Here is a 20,313-nt window from a genome sequence, read left to right as displayed (position 1 = left end):
AAAAAAAAAAAAAAAAAAATTAACCCCGTGATGCTGGAAGACAGTTTAGCGCAGGTTTGGGGAGAGGAGGATTAATTATTATTGTTGGTGTTGTTCCTCTGTGACATTTGACAGCATCTGCACTGATCAGCGGAAGAAAAAGACACTGCAGCAGGTTGTCGGGTGGGAGTGGATAAGCCCCCTAAAAAATGCCTGCCAACTTTAATGATATTCATTATATTGTTTCCGATATGAATTAATATTACTATGAATGTTCAAATAATATTTTCTTGGATCGTAAACGAATAATAGTCATTTTATACTATCTGCACAGACGCACAGCCTTTCAGTGAGTCTTCAGTGTATTTAAATGGGAACATCTCCGCGAGTACACCACACTCCCATTCCAATTAATACAGTGAAGAATGTTAGTTTTTCTGATCTGATGTACTACATGCCTATGCGAATATGATAATAATATGGCGCAAATATGGTACCGGTCCCTGGCACATTGGGGAAAAAATTGCTGGTCCACCACATCAGATAGTTTGAGAAGCACTGTTGTAGGGTACATACCCTAAGGTCCTGACATGTCTTCATTTGCCTAAGAAGTGCCTCATAGTCTACATTGCTGTTTATACCCTGCAAGCTGGGCTTGCAGCATCTGTACTCTACACACTGCTGTAAGTGTAGATGTAGCACACTCCTTTTGGTGGTGTGTGGAGTACATACACTGCTAGCCCCCCTAGCACAGGTATGAATAGCAGTGTAAATGGGGAGGCACTGCTTAGGCAAGTTGCAACCGTTATTAGGGTGCTCAAGACGGAGAGTCACCTTGTTATCCCTCTGTCTCCAGCTAGAGAGAGAATTGTTTGTGCTTAATTGGGTGTCAGTGCCCTGACACCACCAGCCTGTTAGCCACCCAAGCATTCTCCTCTAGGCTATTTGAGCCCTTACTTTGCCTTGCAGGTTAACAATAGGTGCTCCCCAAGCCCCTTTGAAGCATTTCCCTCTAGTGTCCAACCCCTTCTTCACTGAATGCTCACAGTTATACTAGCTTTGCTGTCCCCAAGGGAACAGCGTACACACCAACTTGAATGATTCAATCCAGGATTTGTTCTTGTAGAACATCACAACACCGAGTTATATTTATAATGAAAACAATCATAAATTTAATATCAAAGATTAAGATTTAAGAGATTATGAGAAAGGATAATGGAAACAGAAGGGTTGTATATAAAACAAAATCATAACAGGCTTTCTAGAGATTAAATTTAACAAACTAACCTGCCTAAGGAAGTCTCTCTCACCCAAATGTCCTTTATATTGCTTCCAACCAAGTTGGGATCCTGTTTTCATGAATGTTATCGCACAGCCCTTTTACTTCCACAGGTGCAGGATAAAAGGGTATCTTCTAGGGATGTAGAATGTTAACCGGTTAACTGATAAGCATCAATCTTATCGGTAAGGTATTTAGATTAACGTTTAAACTCTGGGTCCTGGTTGCCGGGTCCTGGTTGCCAGCCCCTGACGCTGGGGACTCCACTCACTGCTGTCCCTGCCCCCAGGGTCCTGGCTGCCGGCCCTGCACCCATCGCTCTGCAAGGGGCAGGCAGGAGCAGAGCCCTGGGTGACCGGCGGCAGCTGGGACCCCGGGGGAGCAGGGCAGCAGCAGACTCTAATGGTTAAAAGTTTAACCAGTACAATTTTAATAGTTTAAGTGTTTACTTTTTTCAAATTCTGTTTACATCCCTAGTATCTTCTTGCCTTTCCTAATACGTCTCAAAGTTCCTTTTTCTCTCCCTAGAGACAGGGACACTCCCTGTGGTTCATTCTCCCATGTGTTCCTTCTTCGTTGACTGAGTATGCTAATGGGCTTCCACTGATTGGGCTTTAATGCTTTCTTTATATTTCAAAAGAGATACACATCTTATCTCCTGTATGGAAGAAACCTGTTTTTCTCTTTGGCTGATGACAGACTTTAAAACATATATTGTGTGCGTGTGTGTGCACGAGAGAGAAAGAGACAGAGAGACTGGCTTTCAACCAGTACCCCTGGTCGAAAAGGGATCTTGGTGGCTCCAGTCAGCACTGCTGACTGGGCCATTGACTGTCCGGTTGGCAGTGGGCTAAGACAGGCTCCCTACTAGCCTCTGCTCTGCGTGTCTTCTGGGAAGCACCCGGCATGCCCCCCCTCCGGCTCCTACACATAGGGCAGTCATTCCCAAACTGGGGTTCATGAACCCCTGGGGATTCACGAAATGTTACAGGGGTTCTCGGGAAAAAATTCCCTAATGGCGGTCAGAGCCGTTCCTAGGGCTGCCCTGAGACCCAGGGACTCTGAGGAGATTTAAACATCAAGACTCCTTATAAGAAATGGAAAGGGAGGTGGATATTTTTTTCTGTTTTTAAAATTAAATAGGCCAACTATAAAAGCAGTTTCTCCTCCTTTGGTGTTCACACCTCAACTGCAAGAAGAGGGCCTCATCCTCCCTCGTTATTCCTAGCCTGATTCTTGCTTGCATATTTATACCTGCCTCTGGGAATTTCCACTACATACTGACGAAGTGGGTATTCACCCATGAAAGCTTATGCTCCAATACGTCTGCTAGTTTATAAGGTGCAACAGGACTCTTTGCCGCTTTTACAGATCCAGACTAACACGGCTACCCTTCTGATACTTGACACCATGCAAGGCACTGCATTTAGCCATATGGAGTAGAAATCCATCAACCTCATGAAGAAACTTGCACAAGTACAGACAGATATCATCTTCCTTTCCAAATGCAAACAGATGGACATCATACCAAATGGACTGAAGGTGAAAAATCCATTGCTATCTACATATTCACAGACCACAGTGAGAGATTATGCCATACACTATCAAAGAAACTGAGGAATCACCTGATCAGCGTCCTATACAGCAAACAGGGAAACATCAAAAAAGAGCTCTCCAACCTGGAGGCTCTCATAAATAATCAACCTTCCATGCAAACAGACTTTACTAAAATAAGACAGGAGATTTACATTATACACTTCACCTCTCTACAAAGGAAAAAGGACTGTAAGCTGTCTAAAATCCTACCTGCCACATGGGGCCACAACAGTGGTATCCCTAACTCACCCAGCAATATCGTCAGTCTATCCAGCTACACACTCAGCCCGGCAGAAGAATCTGTCCTTCTTGGGGACTCTCTTTTTGGCCCGCCACCCCCACAAACATGATACAGTTCTGCGGTGATCTGGAAGCCTACTTTTGCTGTCTCCAACTCAAAGAATATTTTCAAGATAACACTGAACAGCACACTGATACACAGATACCCTCCCACCAACAGCACAAGAAGAACTCCACATGGACTCCTCCTGAGGGTTGAAATTACAGTCATACATAGAATGCTTCTGCCAATGTGCACAGGCAGAAATTGTGGAAAAATAACATTGCTTGCCTCATAACCTAAGTCATGCAGAATGCAATACCATCCACAGCTTCAGAAACAACCCTGACTTTATAATCAAAGAGGCTGATAAAGGAGGTGCTGTTGTCATCATGAATAGGTCTGACTACCAAAATGAGGCTGCCAGACAACTCTCCAATACCAAATTCTACAGGCCACTTACCTCAGATCCCACTGAGGAATACACTAAGAAACTGCACCATCTACTCAGGACACTCTCTACACTAACACAGAATCAAATCAATGTACCCTTAGACGCCCGACCGGGGTTATTCTATCTACTACCCAAGAGCCACAAACCCGGAAATCCTGGACGCACCATCATCTCGGGCATTGGCACTCTCACTGAAGGACTGTCCGGATATGTGGACTCTCTACTCAGACCCTATGCCACCAGCACTCCCAGCTATCTCCATGACACCACTGATTTCCTGAGAAAACTACAATGCATTGGAGATCTTCCAGAAAACACCATCCTAGCCACCATGGATGTAGAGGCTCTCTACACAAACATCCCACACACAGATGGAATACAAGCTGTCGGGAACAGTATCCCTGATGATGCCACAGCACAACGGGTTGCTGAGCTCTGTGACTTTATCCTCACGCACAATTATTTCAAATTTGGTGACAATATATACCTCCAGACCAGTGGCACTGCTATGGGCACCCGCATGGCCACACAATATGCCAACATTTTTATGGCTGACCTGGAACAATGCTTCCTCAGCTCTCGTCCACTCACGCCCCTTCTCTGCCTATGCTACATTGATGACATCTTCATCATCTGGACCCATGGGAAGGAAACTCTTGACGAATTCCACCACGATTTCAACAGCTTCCATCCCACCATCAACCTCATCCTGGACCAATCTACGTGGGAGGTCCGCTTCCTAGACACCATGGTGCAAATAAGTGACGATCACATTAACACCACCTTATACCGAAAACCCACTGACCGCTATGCGTACCTTCTTGCCTCCAGCTTCCATCCCAGACACACCACATGATCCATTGTCTACAGCCAAGCGCTGAGGTAAACCGCATTTGCTCCAACCCTTCAGACAGAGACCAACACCTCCAAGATCTTCACCAAGCATTCTCAAAACTATGATACCCACATGAGGAAATAAGCAAACAGATCAACAGAGCCAGACGTGTACCCAGAAGCCTCCTGCTGCGAGACAAGCCCAAGAAAGAAATCAACAGAACTCCACTGGCCATCACATACAGTCATCAGCTAAAACTTCTCCAATGCATCATCAGTGATCTATAACCTATCCTGGACAACGATCCCTCACTTTCACAGGCCTTGGGAGGCAGGCCAGTCCTTGCCCACAGACAGCCCGCCAACCTAAAGCATATTCTCACCAGCCACTACACACTGCACCATAGTAACTCTAACTCAGGAACCAATCCATGCAACAAACCTCAATGCCAACTCTGCCCACATTTCTACACCAGCGACACCATCACAGGATCTAACCAGATCAGCCACACCATCACCGGTTCATTCACCTTCACGTCTATCAATGTAATATACGCCATCATGTGCCAGCAATGCCCCTCTGCTATGTACAACGGCCAAACTGGACAGTCCCTATGTAAAAGGATAAATGGACACAAATCAGATATTAGGAACAGCAATATACAAAAACCTGTAGGAAAATACTTCAACCTCCCTGGACACACAATAGCATATTTAAAGGTAGCCATCCTGCAGCAACTTCAGGACCAGACTTCAAAGAGAAACTGCTGAGCTTCAGTTCATTTGCAAATTTGACACCATCAGCTCAGGATTAAACAAAGACTGTGAATGGCTAGCCAATTACAAAAGCAGTTTCTCCTCCTTTGGTGTTCACACCTCAACTGCTAGAAGAGGGCCTCATCCTCCCTGATTGAACTAACCTTGTTATTCCTAGCCTGATTCTTGCTTGCATATTTATACCTGCCTCTGGGAATTTCCACTACAGGCATTTGACGAAGTGGGTATTCACCCATGAAAGCTTATGCTCCAATACATCTGTTAATCTACAAGGTGCCACAGGACTCTTTGCTGCTTAGGCAGCTAGTGTTGTTTTTAAAATTATTATGAAGAACAAGTTTAAGCTTTGTTGTAACATGCAGTGTTTGCCTGGACTGCTCAAGACCTGAATGCTTGTATAGGAGGAACTCTTTATTTGAGTTGGTTACATCCTTCGTGCTGTTTTATATCTGATACTCCTTGATGAAATGTAGGAGCCTTGTCTTATAACAGGCTTAATCAAAGTGATACAAGCTACAAAAGTGAGATCTTGGAAGAGTTTGCCATTTTCATAATGTAATGAAATTAATACTGTAATTATTAATAATAATAAATAGTGTGTAATAAGCATGTCATAAAAACACATTTTATATTTTAAAGATCACTGCTTTTATAATTTATGCTCAGGTAAGGGAGAAAATCCCTGGAAATACTCATTTTTAGGAGGGGGTTTGTGAGATTTGACATTTTAGTGAAAGGGTTTCACAGGTTATTAAAGTTTGGGAACCACTGATGTAAGGGCAGCCGGGGGCTCCACACACTGCCCCCACCCCAAGCGCTGCCCCTGCAGCTCCCATTGGCTGGGAACCGCAGTGCTTGTGGACGGGGCAGCACGCAGAACCACTTGGCTATGCCTCTGCGTAGGAGCTGGAGAGAGACATGCAGCTGCTTCCGGGAGCTGCTTGGGGTAAGCACTGCCCAGAGCCTGCATCCCTGAGCCCCTTAGAGTCACATGAGTAGAGTTAAAGACACTCCTGAACCTGTTGGTATGTACTCTACACAGCTCTTTTCCTGCCCATGCCATGCCTCCCCATCTATACTGCTGTTTTTAACATGTAGTGTATTCTGTGTTCATGCTGCTGGAGTCTTTCTCTACTGTGGGGAAAGGCTCTGGCAAGTTCCAAACTTTTCCCCACTGCTTCTTCCTCATGCCAGAGCCTTTCACTGACCTGGGTAGCTCCATGCTGCAGTGTGGATGCAGCCTGCTTTGCAATGCAGCATGTAGTTACACGTATCCTACACGCTGCCACAAGAGGTGTGCAAAGTAAACGTATTCTAAAAGTACACTGCTCTAACACTGCTAAGGAGAGCTGCTTTACTTTAATTGCATACTAAAGATAAGCAAATATTCTGAATCCTGAGAGAGAGTATTAGTTCATTTGCTTGTTAATACAGAACTGCTCAATTCCTTTGAAGTCACATGCCTCATTTTCAGACATCTTTTTAAAAGGCAAATTTAGTGCCCTGTTTGTCCCTTTTTGTGCCAGATCCCCCACGATGTGCTGCCAATGCCCTTCCTTCCTGCCCGGGAATTGGAAGGTAGTTTAGTTTCTGTACCCTCTGTATCCTTTGCCTCTGATGAGGCTGCCAGCAAGGGGGGTGGTTTTGCCAGCAAAAGGGGCAGTTTTCTTGGAGATGGGGCAGAAAAGTGAAGCTGACTCCCTCCATTAAGGTAAGGTAAAGGATCCCCCGCTTCCTTTGTCAACAACCAGGAGAACAGTATAAAAGTGCTCCCTAGCTCCAGCACATGGGTAAGGAGGGGAAGCTCTGTATTCACTGGGCCTGTTAGCTGACAAAGGTTGGGTGCCTGCTTATTGTTATTTACTACATATGGTGACTAAAGCTGTTGGTCTTTCATGTCATGTAATTGTGGTTAAAATAAATGTATATATTTAAGTGTATAGCGTTTGGATGACACACACACAACACTTAGCATCTATTTTTCTGCTCTTCATCTTCTCCCTCTATTGTGTAATTCCCCTTCCAAAAGCAGACCATTTTGCTTAAGTTGTTTTAAAATATTGGGAGAGCGCTTGAATTTAGTCTGCTTTTCTGAGGTGGCAGGTTTTTTCTTTCTGCTCTGCCCTGATGGCCTTAGGGTTGTGGTTAGCCATGGCAGGAGCTGGAGTGTGGAGTTTAGTGAATTCCCTCTATTGGTTTGCTGTGTGAGATGCTTTAATGGCCAAAAGTAGGAAGTGGTTTGCTAAGTCGCATTGTTTTTTAACACCACCAGTAGTAATCACAAGAGAAATATGCAAATGTTGAGTGTTCAGAGTAAAGCTATATATGGGAATGATTACTTGTGCAATTCTTCTGTTGGCAAATCTACACACTGTAAGTACCAGCTTCTTCATGCTTTGATCCTTCAGGCTCTGGCTTTGGCTTTATATCCTTATGCGTTAAATTCTCTTCAAGGCTACAAACTTGATGCCTTATACAGATAGACTGTCTTATGGTCAGTTTAAATGTTTCTTATAAACAGCAACCATATATGGGAACTAACATAAACATTGCTATTGGGATTTTGGAACTGAAAAATTAATGTCAGCTTGCTGGCTTTTACTGTGGTTAAAACCTAATGGCACAGATCATATAGCTTTGAATTTAGTCATTTATTCCATTTTCAGTCATCTTAAAATGGATGTGATGGTCCCTGTGTTCTTGTTGCTTCTATTCTGTGTAAGTGTTTTTAGGAGAAATATTTTGTCTTTGTTCTGTCTTGTGGAACTAAGGATTCACATACACCAAGGAAAATGACCTGTTACTGACAATGATTCCTTCTTAACTGGTATTAAGAATGGTGTAACTGCTAGTGTAGGTTGGGGATAGGGGGAAGAGAGGCATTTTTAGAACCATTATAGAAAGCATAACTGAGACCTGCAATCATTCTGTGGGGCTGACAAGGGTTTTGTTTTGTCCCACTTGTTATAGAAGCATTTCAACATGATTTGAGAGCCAGTTGCTGACAATCCTTGTTCAAAATGGGTCATTTTCCTAGTGCAGATGAATCTTTAGAAAAGGGTGTTTTTTTAACCATTGAGATGGCCATTCTGTTCCATTGTTTTCAGTAATCTATTTTTCAGGTGCTTAAAAAATGTCACCTCATGAAGAATTTTGATAATATTTTTATGTTTGTTCGTTCTTATCCCAATGGTGACTTCTTTTACATAGTTGCGTAAAAACCTGGGGGTTTTTGTTCGTTAATTATCCAGTTATTGTAGAAAAAGAGCATGATCATACTCCAAGACAAAAGTTAAGTTTTGCTTCTTTTGCAATAGCTCATTTCTAAAACTTCAAGTTTGGCATGTATGTTGTTTTCAATTAGTATTACCGCTTTTGTTAAGTTTGAATTTAAAAAACAAATTAAGAAATGTTGAGTGACTGAAAATTAACACATAGCAAAATAAAAAGAACGTACTGCGTGCATATATAAACTACATAAGCATGTACGCTGAGCATAATCTTCAATAGACAGTACACTGGCTTTTCCAAATTCAAGACGCCTTAAACTATAAATTTCATACTTTAAAAAAAACAACAACAACAATGAGGAGTACTTGCGGCACCGTAGAGACTAACAAATTTATTTGGGCATAAGCTTTCGTGGGCTAAAACCCATTTCATCAGCCCATGAAAGCTTATGCCCAAATAAATTTGTTAGTCTCTAAGGTGCCACAAGCACTCCGTGTTGTTTTTGCTGATACAGATTAACACAGCTACCACTCTGATACTTTTAAAAGATGATCTGGAAAGGAAAATAGTAATTAGGCCTATTTCCCTTTTTTCTTTTTCTTTGATTTACGGATTAAAAAAGGCCTAAAAGGTTTTTCTTTTTCTAGATACCAGGTGGCTGAAGTAATATGTTTTACTGTACCAACTTCTACTGGGGAAAGAGACAAGTTTTTGAGCTTACACAGAGTTCTTCTTCGGGTCTCTTCTTTTTCTACTTGTTTTTACCATAGTAATAGTACCCCAACAGGCTGGGGGATTAGTGAAATAAAATCAGAAGTGTCAACAGTGTAAAAGTTGAGCAACTGAAAGAGCCCCTAATGTGAACTAGGGTGACAAAATGTGTATCCAAGGAGCCAAAAAAGTAAAAGGTGGTACAGTACCTTCCAAGTGCAAGGGTCTTTTTATTGGGAGTAAACAGTGTGTGTTAAAATATCCAAAGGTTACCAAGACAAGTGCAACCAAAAAATGCAAAAATATAGTGACCGGGTCTTGAATTGGCTGCTCAAAAAAGAGAGACATAATAAAGAAAAGGGGGAGGGTGGACCTCCTTACACAAACAAACCAGAAACAATGGGATATAATAGTAAAAACAACAACATAAAACCAGTGATCACTAGGAGAGAATAGGCACATTCTAAAACTCCCCAAGGAAAACATTGTATTATTCAAATTCAAAGAATACTTGTTTGATGAGCCCTTTCCAATATTGCTAGTACTTGCCTTGCTCAGGGATGTGTGGCTGGAGTTTGACAGAATATTTACAGCAAATGCTACAATACTTGCAATTAAAATCCTGGTCAGGGTAAGAGAGACCACTCTGCATAACTGACACCTACAATGACTTTCTAATCTTGGTTTGCTGGGCAAATTACCCTCATAAGAAATCTCATTATAAATGGCAGGATAAAGCTGACTAATTCCATGGTATGTGGCGCTTTTCCACTTATCACACAGATTTTGTCCATCTACTAGACATTTTTCATTGACTGACTGCCATTGTGACCGTTTAGTCATGGCCCCACCCTGCATGTTTAACCACTGGTTTACCATTCCCTGACTCTGTCTTCTGTCCCCATCTACACCCTGAAAGCAAATGATATTCTCACAAGCTCTGTCTTTGCATGGGAGAAGAGGGTGAATATCAGCATCTTCTGAACTGTAAAAATATAAGTTGAACTTTATTCAACTCAAGTGTGTAGTAAGAAATGGTGAAGGAGAACCAAGGTGATACTTGGCCAGTAGGGGGAGATGCTGTAAAGCCCATTGTAAGTATATTAATATGCAGGGTAACTATATTTCCCTATGCTGATTACAGGACATCTGGTAAAATTACTTGTATTCAAGCGAGTTCAATGGCAATCAGTCAGAACTATGCAGTACAAACATTCAAATTAACATCAAGCTGATTGAGCCCCCGTTAAAAAGAAATACTGTTTAATTGGATTCTTTTTATTTACCTTCTTCTCTTTAAGGCTTTTGGGTTCACACAGGGAAGGGTGATGCCCCCCTTCCACACACACAGGGACAGATCTCACACACACACACACACACTTCCCGTACACATCTCTCACACGGGGGTTGTGGGGACTGACCGACCTGACCCTCTTGCTGGGCGCTCTTCACCCTCCATGCCTAGTGAGTCTCTGGGGTGGACCTGCCTCTCCTGGTACCTGGTGCCACTCTTCCCGAGGCAACACACAGGGGGACATGCAGGATCACATTCCCCTCTCGCCAGATTTCTGTTAGAGTTCACACCAGAATGTGGCCAGCAGCAGCCTTTTGGCACTGTGCGGGAGGGAAGGGATGGGATCTGCTTTCAGCCGCAGAGGAGTGGGAGGGTATGGATGACCTGGCCTGTGTCTTTGCAGAGTTCATCTCTTCCTCTTTACTTTTTTCCTTTTTAAAAAATATGCTAGGAAACGAAATTTTAAAAAGTGTTAAAAAAGTTAGTTAGATTGCAAGATCAAGCACTTGAAAATTAGGTAACACCAAATTTACACTGGCCCTGTGCAACCTTAATTCCATCCTTTGTACATATAATTTATGATGCAGTGTTTAATTACATGATCACAGCGTGTTTTCCACAAAACCCTGCCTCGTTCAATGAACCAACTGAAGGGAGCAGAATTTAGGTTACACCGGCAACCGTAAACATGGCATTTTCTAGCTTGAATACTTGACTTGGCAAAATAAGGAACTGTCCTTACATTTGTGTGTATGTGCGCGTGTGTGTAACCTTGACCCTATTGAAGTCAATGTGAGTTTTGCTATTGAGTTTCAGTAGGACCGGGATCTCACCCTAGGAGTTTAGGCCCCATAAATACTCTTTTACAGGTGGACATGTCAGGGAACCAGTTGGGGGCCATTTCCATCAGACCCTGATCCCTTAATATGTGGGGAACCTTGAGGGAACTCCAGTCTCCAGCCACTGCTGTAGCAGGGAACTAGCTGAGAGTCCTTTTTATTAGCTCCTTACCACCTGATGTCCAGAGGACACTCTCTCTATATATTTGGGAGGGGAGTTGTATCTTTCCCTTTTCTTGATTGTTCAGTTATAGAGATTTCTCTTGTTGTTCTTTCAGAACCTGGTGCCATGATTACCATTTTCTAGATAAGTGCTTCTCTTTTTTTGAGAGAGATTAATTGGCTTTAATCTCCTAATTTCCTTGGTTTTAAGGAAAGCCTTCCGTCTCCTTTCCTCCCCGACCCCCCTCTTTAAAGAAGAGTCTGAAAGGGAAGAGAGGGTAAAGTTTTGATGAATTTCTCTCCATTCACTGATCATGACTGCAATATTATTTCTCCTTTGTTCCCTCCATGATCACCTTTTGCTTCTCAAGGAGATAAAGCTGTTGAATGATAAAGGGTAGTAATGTGATTTTATTTCTTCAACACATTCCACTCTTAATGTTTCATTGAGGATGGTTTTCTCTTCAGTAAAAAATAATCTTCAAACTTAAATATAACACGTTTCAATGTAGAATAGACTGTTTGCTCTAAATTTATAATGTTATTTAAATATGCTTCATGAGTAGAAGGAAAAATAGTGTGAATGATAAGATTAAGCGTTTTCTTTGTGCAGAATGATAACACCAAAGCTTTAGCTGCAGCTCTAATCAAAGATGACATGCTTATTCATCATAAATTAGAACTCATGGAAAACTTTAAATCTACAAATATTTAGGATTTTTAATATTCCTAACTCTCAACCTGAGTTAAATTTCAGCTCTTTTAGTTTCACTTACTGCATACTTTAAGCATACTGAAAGTGTTTCTTATCTCCTTTTTCTAGAAACAACCTATATCTTGAAAATATATAGAAAGAGTACAGGCACCTTCACAGCATTAGTTGAGACAGACACCAATTCTGCAAATACTTAATCATGTGCTGAACTTTTAGCTCATGAGTTGTCTAATATGGTCTTCGTATCTTGTAGTATAGTTGCAATAGATTTTAATTTGGGACTAAATAAGAAACTGCCTAGGTTCTCTTTTCTGAATCATTAGGGTTCGGTTTTCTGTTAGTAAGGGCTCAGTTGAATATTTTGATCTGATGTATGTTGACAATATTAAGACTGTTAATGATTGTCAGTCCCGCTGTAGTACCACTGCTTATTACTTTTTGTGGTTAGGGAGAAATGCATTGAAGGCTGAAGGAGGAGTCTAAATTCTAAGGGATTAAAGGTAGCTTAAATACTAATGGTAACAAGACAAGCAACAAGAAAAGGAGTACTTGTGGCACCTTAGAGACCAACAAATTTATTTGAGCATAAGCTTTTGTGAGCTACAGCCCACTTCATCGGATGCATTCAGTGGCCATGTGCTCAAATAAATTTGTTAGTCTCTAAGGTGCCACAAGTCCTCCTGTTCTTTCTTCTATGTGTATCAGTCATCACCATATTTAACAGGTATTTGTAAGAGCATTAACTAGTAATCAGAAATGACTAATGTCTGACTTTAGGGGAGGTGTTGCTTAATTCTGTTTAAGTTTATCCTGCTGTGCAGTGGGGGTTTACTTGAGTATCCCACTTGAAACTGGAAATGCAGCATGTTTAGGCAAATACCACAAACTGGTTTCCTTTTCTTATTTTTCCGGATGTGGTTTCCAGGTGAGTGGAGATGTGCAGCCTTTTTCTACCTGTAAATCAGTACAGCCCTTTAAAATCAAATATGTATATTTTTGTTTTATACATGATTTTTTCAAATCTTACAGGATATACTAAAGTTTATGTGGTGTGGTTGCTAAGAAAATGTTAAAGTTTGTTTAGGTCTATCATATAATGCCCTTCCTAAAAATCCTCCAAATGGCATTCTATACTGAATTGGTCCTAGAATATTCTTGTATAAAACTCTTGTTTAATAAACTTAATAGAATTCACTAGTATGAAGCTACAGATCCAATACTACATATTTAAAACCAAAATTTGCATTCTTTGCACATTTCATTATGGTAGGAATTTGAAATTAACCTTTGTGTGTGTTCCACTACAAATCAAACACGCTGATAGTTGAATGTATAATTTATACCACATAGACATGTGTTCCCTGTCTAGGTGAAAGAGTGTCTTACAAGTTTCTTGCAAGTAGTTAATAAGGTTATCAAAGTTATATTTAACAAAATAAAAACTGAATTAGGTTCACGTATAATTTCTCCCTAGAAAAAAACCTGGATTACAGTCTATTTACATGTGCCAAGATTAAAATCAATTTTTGAAAAACATTCAGGTCTGTTTAAACCTATTTTAAAATTCAAGTTTATAGTTTTCGTTACCAGTTCGAACGAGACATGCAACTTGGAAAACCATGATTATCACCTTCCTCTGTTACAGGAAACTTTTAACTTTATCATGCATGTTTTATAGCCTCCAGAGGACCTTGCACCATTGAAAAATAGACAAATGCCAGAGTGACAGTCCTTTTGTTAGTTAAGAGCAGAAAAGTATTGATGAATATTGTTTAAATTTTTAGGGTTTTGGAGGAAAAGTGTTTTTGTATTGGTAGCATTAGTCACCTAGGTTTGTAAGAGATTGTTTGAATGCTAGATGTGGAAGTTCTTGTAGGTCCTCTTGCTGCTCAGTTTGTTGGATTAACCTCCAATTTTTTGGTTTGTTTACATGTAACTCTTGATTTTATAGTGCTAATGGGTCTCCTTTTGTTATAAATAATATGGAAGAGATCATTGCTCATGAGATTTTTAGCTAATTCCAAGAGGCATAAGGACAATTGAATAGTTTGCATAATAAATTGTAAATTTGTTCATGATAACTGGACACTTAAGCTTTATTTCCAACAAACTTTCATGGAACCTGGTAGGCTTGCCACAGTCATCCCTTAGGTGTGATCAGGGAAATGAAGTGCCCTTCTGAAGGGTGTGTATTTATGAGAAACAGGAAGCAGTACAGCAACTGCCTTGCTGAGAGATTTGTAACTCTGAGGAGTGCAGGTGTGCAGACCCGCTGCTGAGCATATTCTCTCCAGGCATCTTGGCAGCAACACTACTCAACAGAAACTTTAAAAAACCCCTGTGGGTAGAGAAATATGACTGCATTACAACTGAAAGAGTTATCATATTCTGGTCTGTACAGGAGGAGACGGGATCGCCCTGATAGTTTGGGACTTCATGGGTTACATGAAGAGAAACTAAGGTAAGTGCAAAATAATGGTTAACAAAGGCTCAGGGTGCCTTTTTAGTTAACAGGCGTTTGTTTAAATGATTACAGCAAACTAAATACAAACTGAGGTTCTAATAATGTCATTGTAAGACGTGTAGTTTAAAAGTAGCCCCAAAATACCAGAATAAATCTAGGAGGGACTAATCAGAAGCAGATGTCCTGGGTTTGCACCATAGTGTAGTTTTTGGCAATGGCATGAATCGTTTCCTACATTTGGCAAATGCTATCTGTCTATAACTTTCTAGTATACTTTTGACAGCGCGTAATTTACTAGTAAATAACTTCCCCATACATGTTATTGCAGTGTAGGTTAAAATTCAATGTTAATCACCAAAGCTCTCTAATTGAAACTAAGGAAAGTTGCCCGGTTTCTCTGGGATCTTTTTGGTGTCATTCTGTTGGGCTTTTCTTTGTTTAAGATGTCTAGTGAAGCTTGTTGGATCATGCTTCTTTTCATAGGGATATTTGTGAAATGGCTTTAGACAAAAGAATGCAGTAGAACCACTTGATATGACCTTATGAAGGAAGGGTGACCAAAAATCTGAAAGCCATTTAATGACTAAGGTTATTTTCCTGATATGACATTCCTTTTAAAATGTTATGTGAGATTTTCAGTGGCCTATATTTGGAATATAAAAGAATAATAGTTTGTAGCCTCAGTAAATGCAGATTCAGACCAGCGAAAATGCTAACTGTTTATCTCCTAGATAGGGAAATAGTCTGTTCACATTTCATTTTATTCAGTAATGGATTCTTTTGTAAATGCTGACAAAAGCATCAGTGGAGAGGAAGTACTTCCTATCCCCTAATTACTTTTACTTTGCTTTTATTTTTAAACTATGTATTGATTTGAGTGTTTCAACTCCATAATTGGAATGCTTCATACAATTTTGTGCTTCTGTTTCATATGGGGGTTATAACGCCATCCTTTTTTTCTTTTAAACTCTGCTTTTTCAAGCCTTCAGAATTCACTTTGTGCTGAAACTTTTCATAGAAGTTTATTTCTCTAATTGCGGTTTTGTTATTTATGTTACTTGATTTCAGAAGAATGGCAGTTTACATTTTTAAGATGCCCCTTTGTGTCAAGATTAAGAACTTAATTTCATCTTACATTTTTTTTACTAAATATTAGAATAATTTACTGAGATTATTTTTAATTGTCATGATAATGAAGAACAATCAGATTTACCAAATAATATAATGAACCGGTTAATTTATGGACCTGCTATGTATACTTAGATTCTATTCTAAAATCTCTGCCTATGTAGATTTTTGAGGGTATTTAGGTATCTGTATAATATATAACACACACATTTTCCAGTGCAAAGTCATTAACAGAATGTTAATGTTTTAACAAACCATTAGCAGCAAAGAATTTAAGTTGAATGAAAAATGACATTTTTTTAAAAAAAGCCTATACCCAGTGCGGATACCTCTTTATCTGCTCCTTTAAGCACTCTATTGTGCATTAATGTCAGAGAGTGTGTCTTATATCGCTTGTCATTCTTAACGGCAAATGTCCTTGTTTTCCTCATTACCAGTTGAATGTTCTTTACTGTAGTATTTTATGTGCACAAAAACAAACTGAAACACTAAGCGCTTGTCTACACTTGAAACACAGTTGCCACGCTGTAGTTGCATCACAATTGCACTTCAATGTAGACACTACCTATGCCAACAGGAGGGGTTTTCCTACTGGCATAGGTAATCCACTTCCCCAAGAGGTGATAGCTAGGTCAGTGGAAGAGTTCTCTCATCAGCCTAGTGGTTTAGGTTGGTATAGCTACATCTCTCCTGGGTGTGGCTTTTTCACACCTCTGAGAGATGTCGCTGTTCCGATTTAACTTCCTAGTGTGGACCAGCCCTCCGTTAATAACACATGTATAGACTGAAAAATCATTTAGTAATTAAGCTCAATCAAATGGGGTATGTTCAGAAGTTCATTCTCCACTCAACATTTCCTTTCCTTTGTATATATTGTTTTTAATATATTTAATGCCCTTTATCTACTTTTTGTCTCTTTTTACTAGTTTTAAATAATGTGTCTTAAGTCCTATTGTGGGATCAGAATCTGCTTTCATAAACAGAACTTGCAGATAGATCTGTTGGAAGCAAATAAACGAGATCCATATTTTGTAGCTGTAATAGTATCATTATTCTTGCTTAACGTGGATATCTTGGTAGCTCGTAGCAGCCCTGATTTGGATTGTGCGGGATGCTACACAAGCATAAAGATGCATGATTCCTGCCCTCAGTAGCTTACAATTTATGAAGATAAGCAACATGTGAGGCAGAAGTGAGTCCTGAGAAATAATTTGAAGGAGGAGAGATCAGTAAGTAGCGTTATGATTAATTTAATGGAAGGCATTCCAAGCGTAAGAGGTGGAATGGAAGAAAGTCCAAAGATGTTCATGGGACAAAAGGGCAAGCAGGTAAATAGTAGGCAACCTAAGTCAAAAGTGGATCATTGGGGAGGGGCCAGAGTTGTAAAGTGCCTTGAAGGTTAATGTCTAAGAGGGGACTTGATTATGCTAAAAAAAATTTTTTTTAATAGATGGAAAATTATAACGTAAATTCAGTCCTTTTACTCTTTTCATAATTGTTCTTATCATATTTGCTAATTGTTGAAATTATTTCTGCTTAGACTAGATTTTGCTCCTTTCTAACCCATTTTCTTATTTCATCCTGTAGTTGCCATGCTGCTTTATTTGTGATCTTGCAGTATTTTCTATGGCAAAATATTGCAGTGTTATAAATATAGGATTATGACTTAACTACGAGATAAGAAGAATGAGGACTCAGGAGGAGGAAACCCTTAATTTTCATGAATATTAAATGGAACACTGCAGAATATTCTCTGTTTTCATTGAGCTCTCCACAGTTACGCCTTGGTGTCTGTCCTTAATGGTTACATTTACTTTAGACTCTGTCAATATGCATAAATAGGACAAAATGTTCCTTGCAATGTGCATTACTTGTGTACACTAAATTGAATATGCCATCGTTATGTTTTCCTATTGTATAGCTATGTAACATCCCTCTGAAGTTCTCCACCTCATTAATTTTTCATAGTCTTGGCTATCCCCTCTTTTACGTAGTTATTTAATTAAATGTTAAATAGTACCAGTACTTGGGGCAATTCACTCTAAACCTTTTGCCATGTTAGAAACTGGCCATTCATCCTGCTCTTTGTTTTCTAATCCAGCACCAAAATTTGTGTATGACTATTTAGTTTTCTTAGGACTCGCCCACACACCCAAAAAAACCACCGCAGCAGCGAGTCTCAGAGCCGGGTCAAATGACTTGGGCTCACAGGGCTTGTGCTATGAGACTAAATATAGTAGTGTAGACCTTCCCACTTGAGCTGAAGCCTGGGCTTTAAAACACAGCAAGGGGGATGGGTCTGAGAGCCCGGGCTTCCACCAGAGCAGGAACATGTATACTGCTATTTTTATCCCCATAGCATGAGCTTGAATCAGTTGACCCAGGCTCTGAGACTCACTGCAGTGGGAGAAAGCAGCCAGCACCACGTCTCTGAGTGGCCCCTGGGGGAGAGGCGGCATAGGGCTCCATGCACTGCCCTTGCTGCTCATCCGGATACCTCCCCCGAAGCTCCCATTGGCCACAGTTCCCCGTTCTTGGCCAATGGTAGCTGCGGGGGGTGGTGCCTGGAGGCAAGGGCAATGCACGGAGCTCTCTGCCCCCCGCCAGGCCGCAGGGACGTGGAACCACCCGTTATGAGAGTGGCGTGGGGCCTACGGCGCCACGGAAGGCAATGCTGCCAACCGGATCCAAAGCCCTGAGGGGCAGGATCCAGCCCACGGGCCGTAGTTTGCCCACCCCTGCCTTAAATGAAGCCCAGGTAAATGTCTTAGAATATCAGAGTTGGAAGGGACCTCAGGAGGTCATCTAGTCCGTCTTCTACCAGTTCTCCTTTTTCCCGCACTTCGTTGCCTCTCTCTCTTATAGTGCCCCTCTCCGGCCCCTTCTTTTGTTACTTGTCTTCCCAGATTGTTATTTTTTGGGGAGCAAGGACGGGGTAATCATATGTGTTTGTATAGGGAAAAGCACAGCTACCCCATTCACTGTCCTTGGTAAGGGAATTAATTTAATACCCCCCCACACACACACACACATAGACACACACACTTGCTCTCTTACAGCCCAATTATTTGCTGTTAGGTGGAGTGAAGAACATCATCTTGATAGAATGTAGGTACTAAACATATATTCTTCCCTCAGTTTCTGCATGTAGCTGGTGTGTTGGGTGAGTGGGTGCAGCAAAGGTTCTTTCTAGTCTTAACTGTTGGTATTTTCCTGAGAGAGGACTGTTATAGAATGCCTTAGTGATCACAGTGGGAGCTTGGACTTGAGCCCAGTTTGGATTTAATTTACTTTATGGATCAGTGTTAAAACTGAGTAGCACCACGGGAACACAAAGTATGAGAACCCCAGTACGATAATAACTTCTGTCTTGAACGCAGCTGTATGTATAATTCCATATATTCTGCAAAACCAGATATCTGTTTTAATCCTCATCTTCTGGAAATCACATTTTCCTGGCACAGTCTTCACAGACTGCTGCAGAAGCATCAATATTGCTGGTTCCAAAGAGCTTTAAATGGTTATTTGCTGCTGATTTTTTTTTTCCACTTTTAATTTGAAATGAAGTGTAATGTGACTTAATCTGAAGCATTAAAATACAAATAATTAATAATTAGGACATTGTAATGCTGCATTACACCGTTGAACAATATATTCTGAATATTCTGAGTATGTAGGTTTAAATTCCTAAATAGTTACAAAGTAAGAAAATACCATTGATTTTTCCCTAAAACAAAATCCCTCAAAGATATGTAAAGTATAGTAAAGTAGGAGAATAGAGTAATTTCCTGTGTTAACATAACTTTGAGAGAGATCATCCACTGCTGGCTTTGAGGGTCCATAACAGGAAACAGATCTTTAACTTTTGAAGCTGTACCCATTAATGCTGGTATAGTCCATTTCCACCATTGTCTTTCAGAGGTTTATAATTCTGCTGTGCAATATCCAATGAATCAGCCCAGAAGCATTTTTTCCCACCTACCGCAGGGAGTGGTGTAGGGAAATGATATGGGTTTGACAATTAAATTTTAAAATTTGTCATTCTCAGTCTGCAGTAGAATCCTCTTAATAGCTCTTAGTGAATGGTGCTGTGTTTTCATTAAGTTTCTATCTGAAAATATTTCAGACTTTACCTGCTAGACCCCTTTTCTTCTTGTCTAACATGCAGAACTGTGAATTGGAAAATTTGTGTTCAGTTTCTGTATCTGCCACAGTCTGTATGATGTTGGATGAGTCACTTAAGCGCTCAGTGCCTCAGTTTCCCCAGCTCCAGGGGTTACAGATTAGTGGTAGTTCAATGTTTTAAAATGCTTTGTTGGTGCAGAGTTCTGTAAATGCAAGCCTCACTACCTCTCCACAGCACTTGGTTTTTTGGTCAAAGGCCCGATCCTGCACAATTGGAGTCAGTGTGAGTTTGGCCATTGTGCACTGAATCAAGCCCTAGGTGAATAACTGCCATGTTTTCTATTTCTGCTTCTAGCTTTCCAACGCATCAGCATCAGCAGCAGTGTGAAAGTGACATGATTCCTAGTAGTCTCACTGATCTCTGCAAAGTTCTGAATATCATAAG

The 20,313-nt window shown here is 40.6% G+C and overlaps 1 protein-coding gene across 8 annotated transcripts in view; it reads left to right on the top strand.

Moving 5' to 3' along the window:
* The window catches only part of LIMS1 (LIM zinc finger domain containing 1), a 135,468-nt gene that overhangs the window by 49,255 nt on the left and 65,900 nt on the right, over positions 1-20,313 (top strand). Inside the window, exons 1-2 of one of the 8 annotated variants that reach the window (XM_038406181.2) lie at positions 7,555-7,572; positions 14,553-14,612. The exons of 2 other annotated variants lie outside the window; for them this stretch is intronic. Coding sequence is in view for 2 of the 6 variants with exons in the window: in XM_038406141.2 (XP_038262069.1) it covers positions 14,506-14,612 (107 nt within the window). In the remaining 4 variants the exon portion in view is untranslated. Of the gene's footprint in view, positions 1-1,371; positions 1,444-7,551; positions 7,573-9,143; positions 9,169-14,490; positions 14,613-20,313 lie in introns of those variants that run through there. 5 more of the 8 variants (XM_043510197.1, XM_043510460.1, XM_043510324.1 and 2 more) reach the window with 5 other exon arrangements.

This window comes from Dermochelys coriacea, chromosome 1, assembly GCF_009764565.3.
Source record: "Dermochelys coriacea isolate rDerCor1 chromosome 1, rDerCor1.pri.v4, whole genome shotgun sequence".
NCBI lineage: Eukaryota > Metazoa > Chordata > Testudines > Dermochelyidae > Dermochelys > Dermochelys coriacea.
Note: the sequence above shows the minus strand (reverse complement) of the source record. Positions and strands in the feature narration are given on the sequence as shown.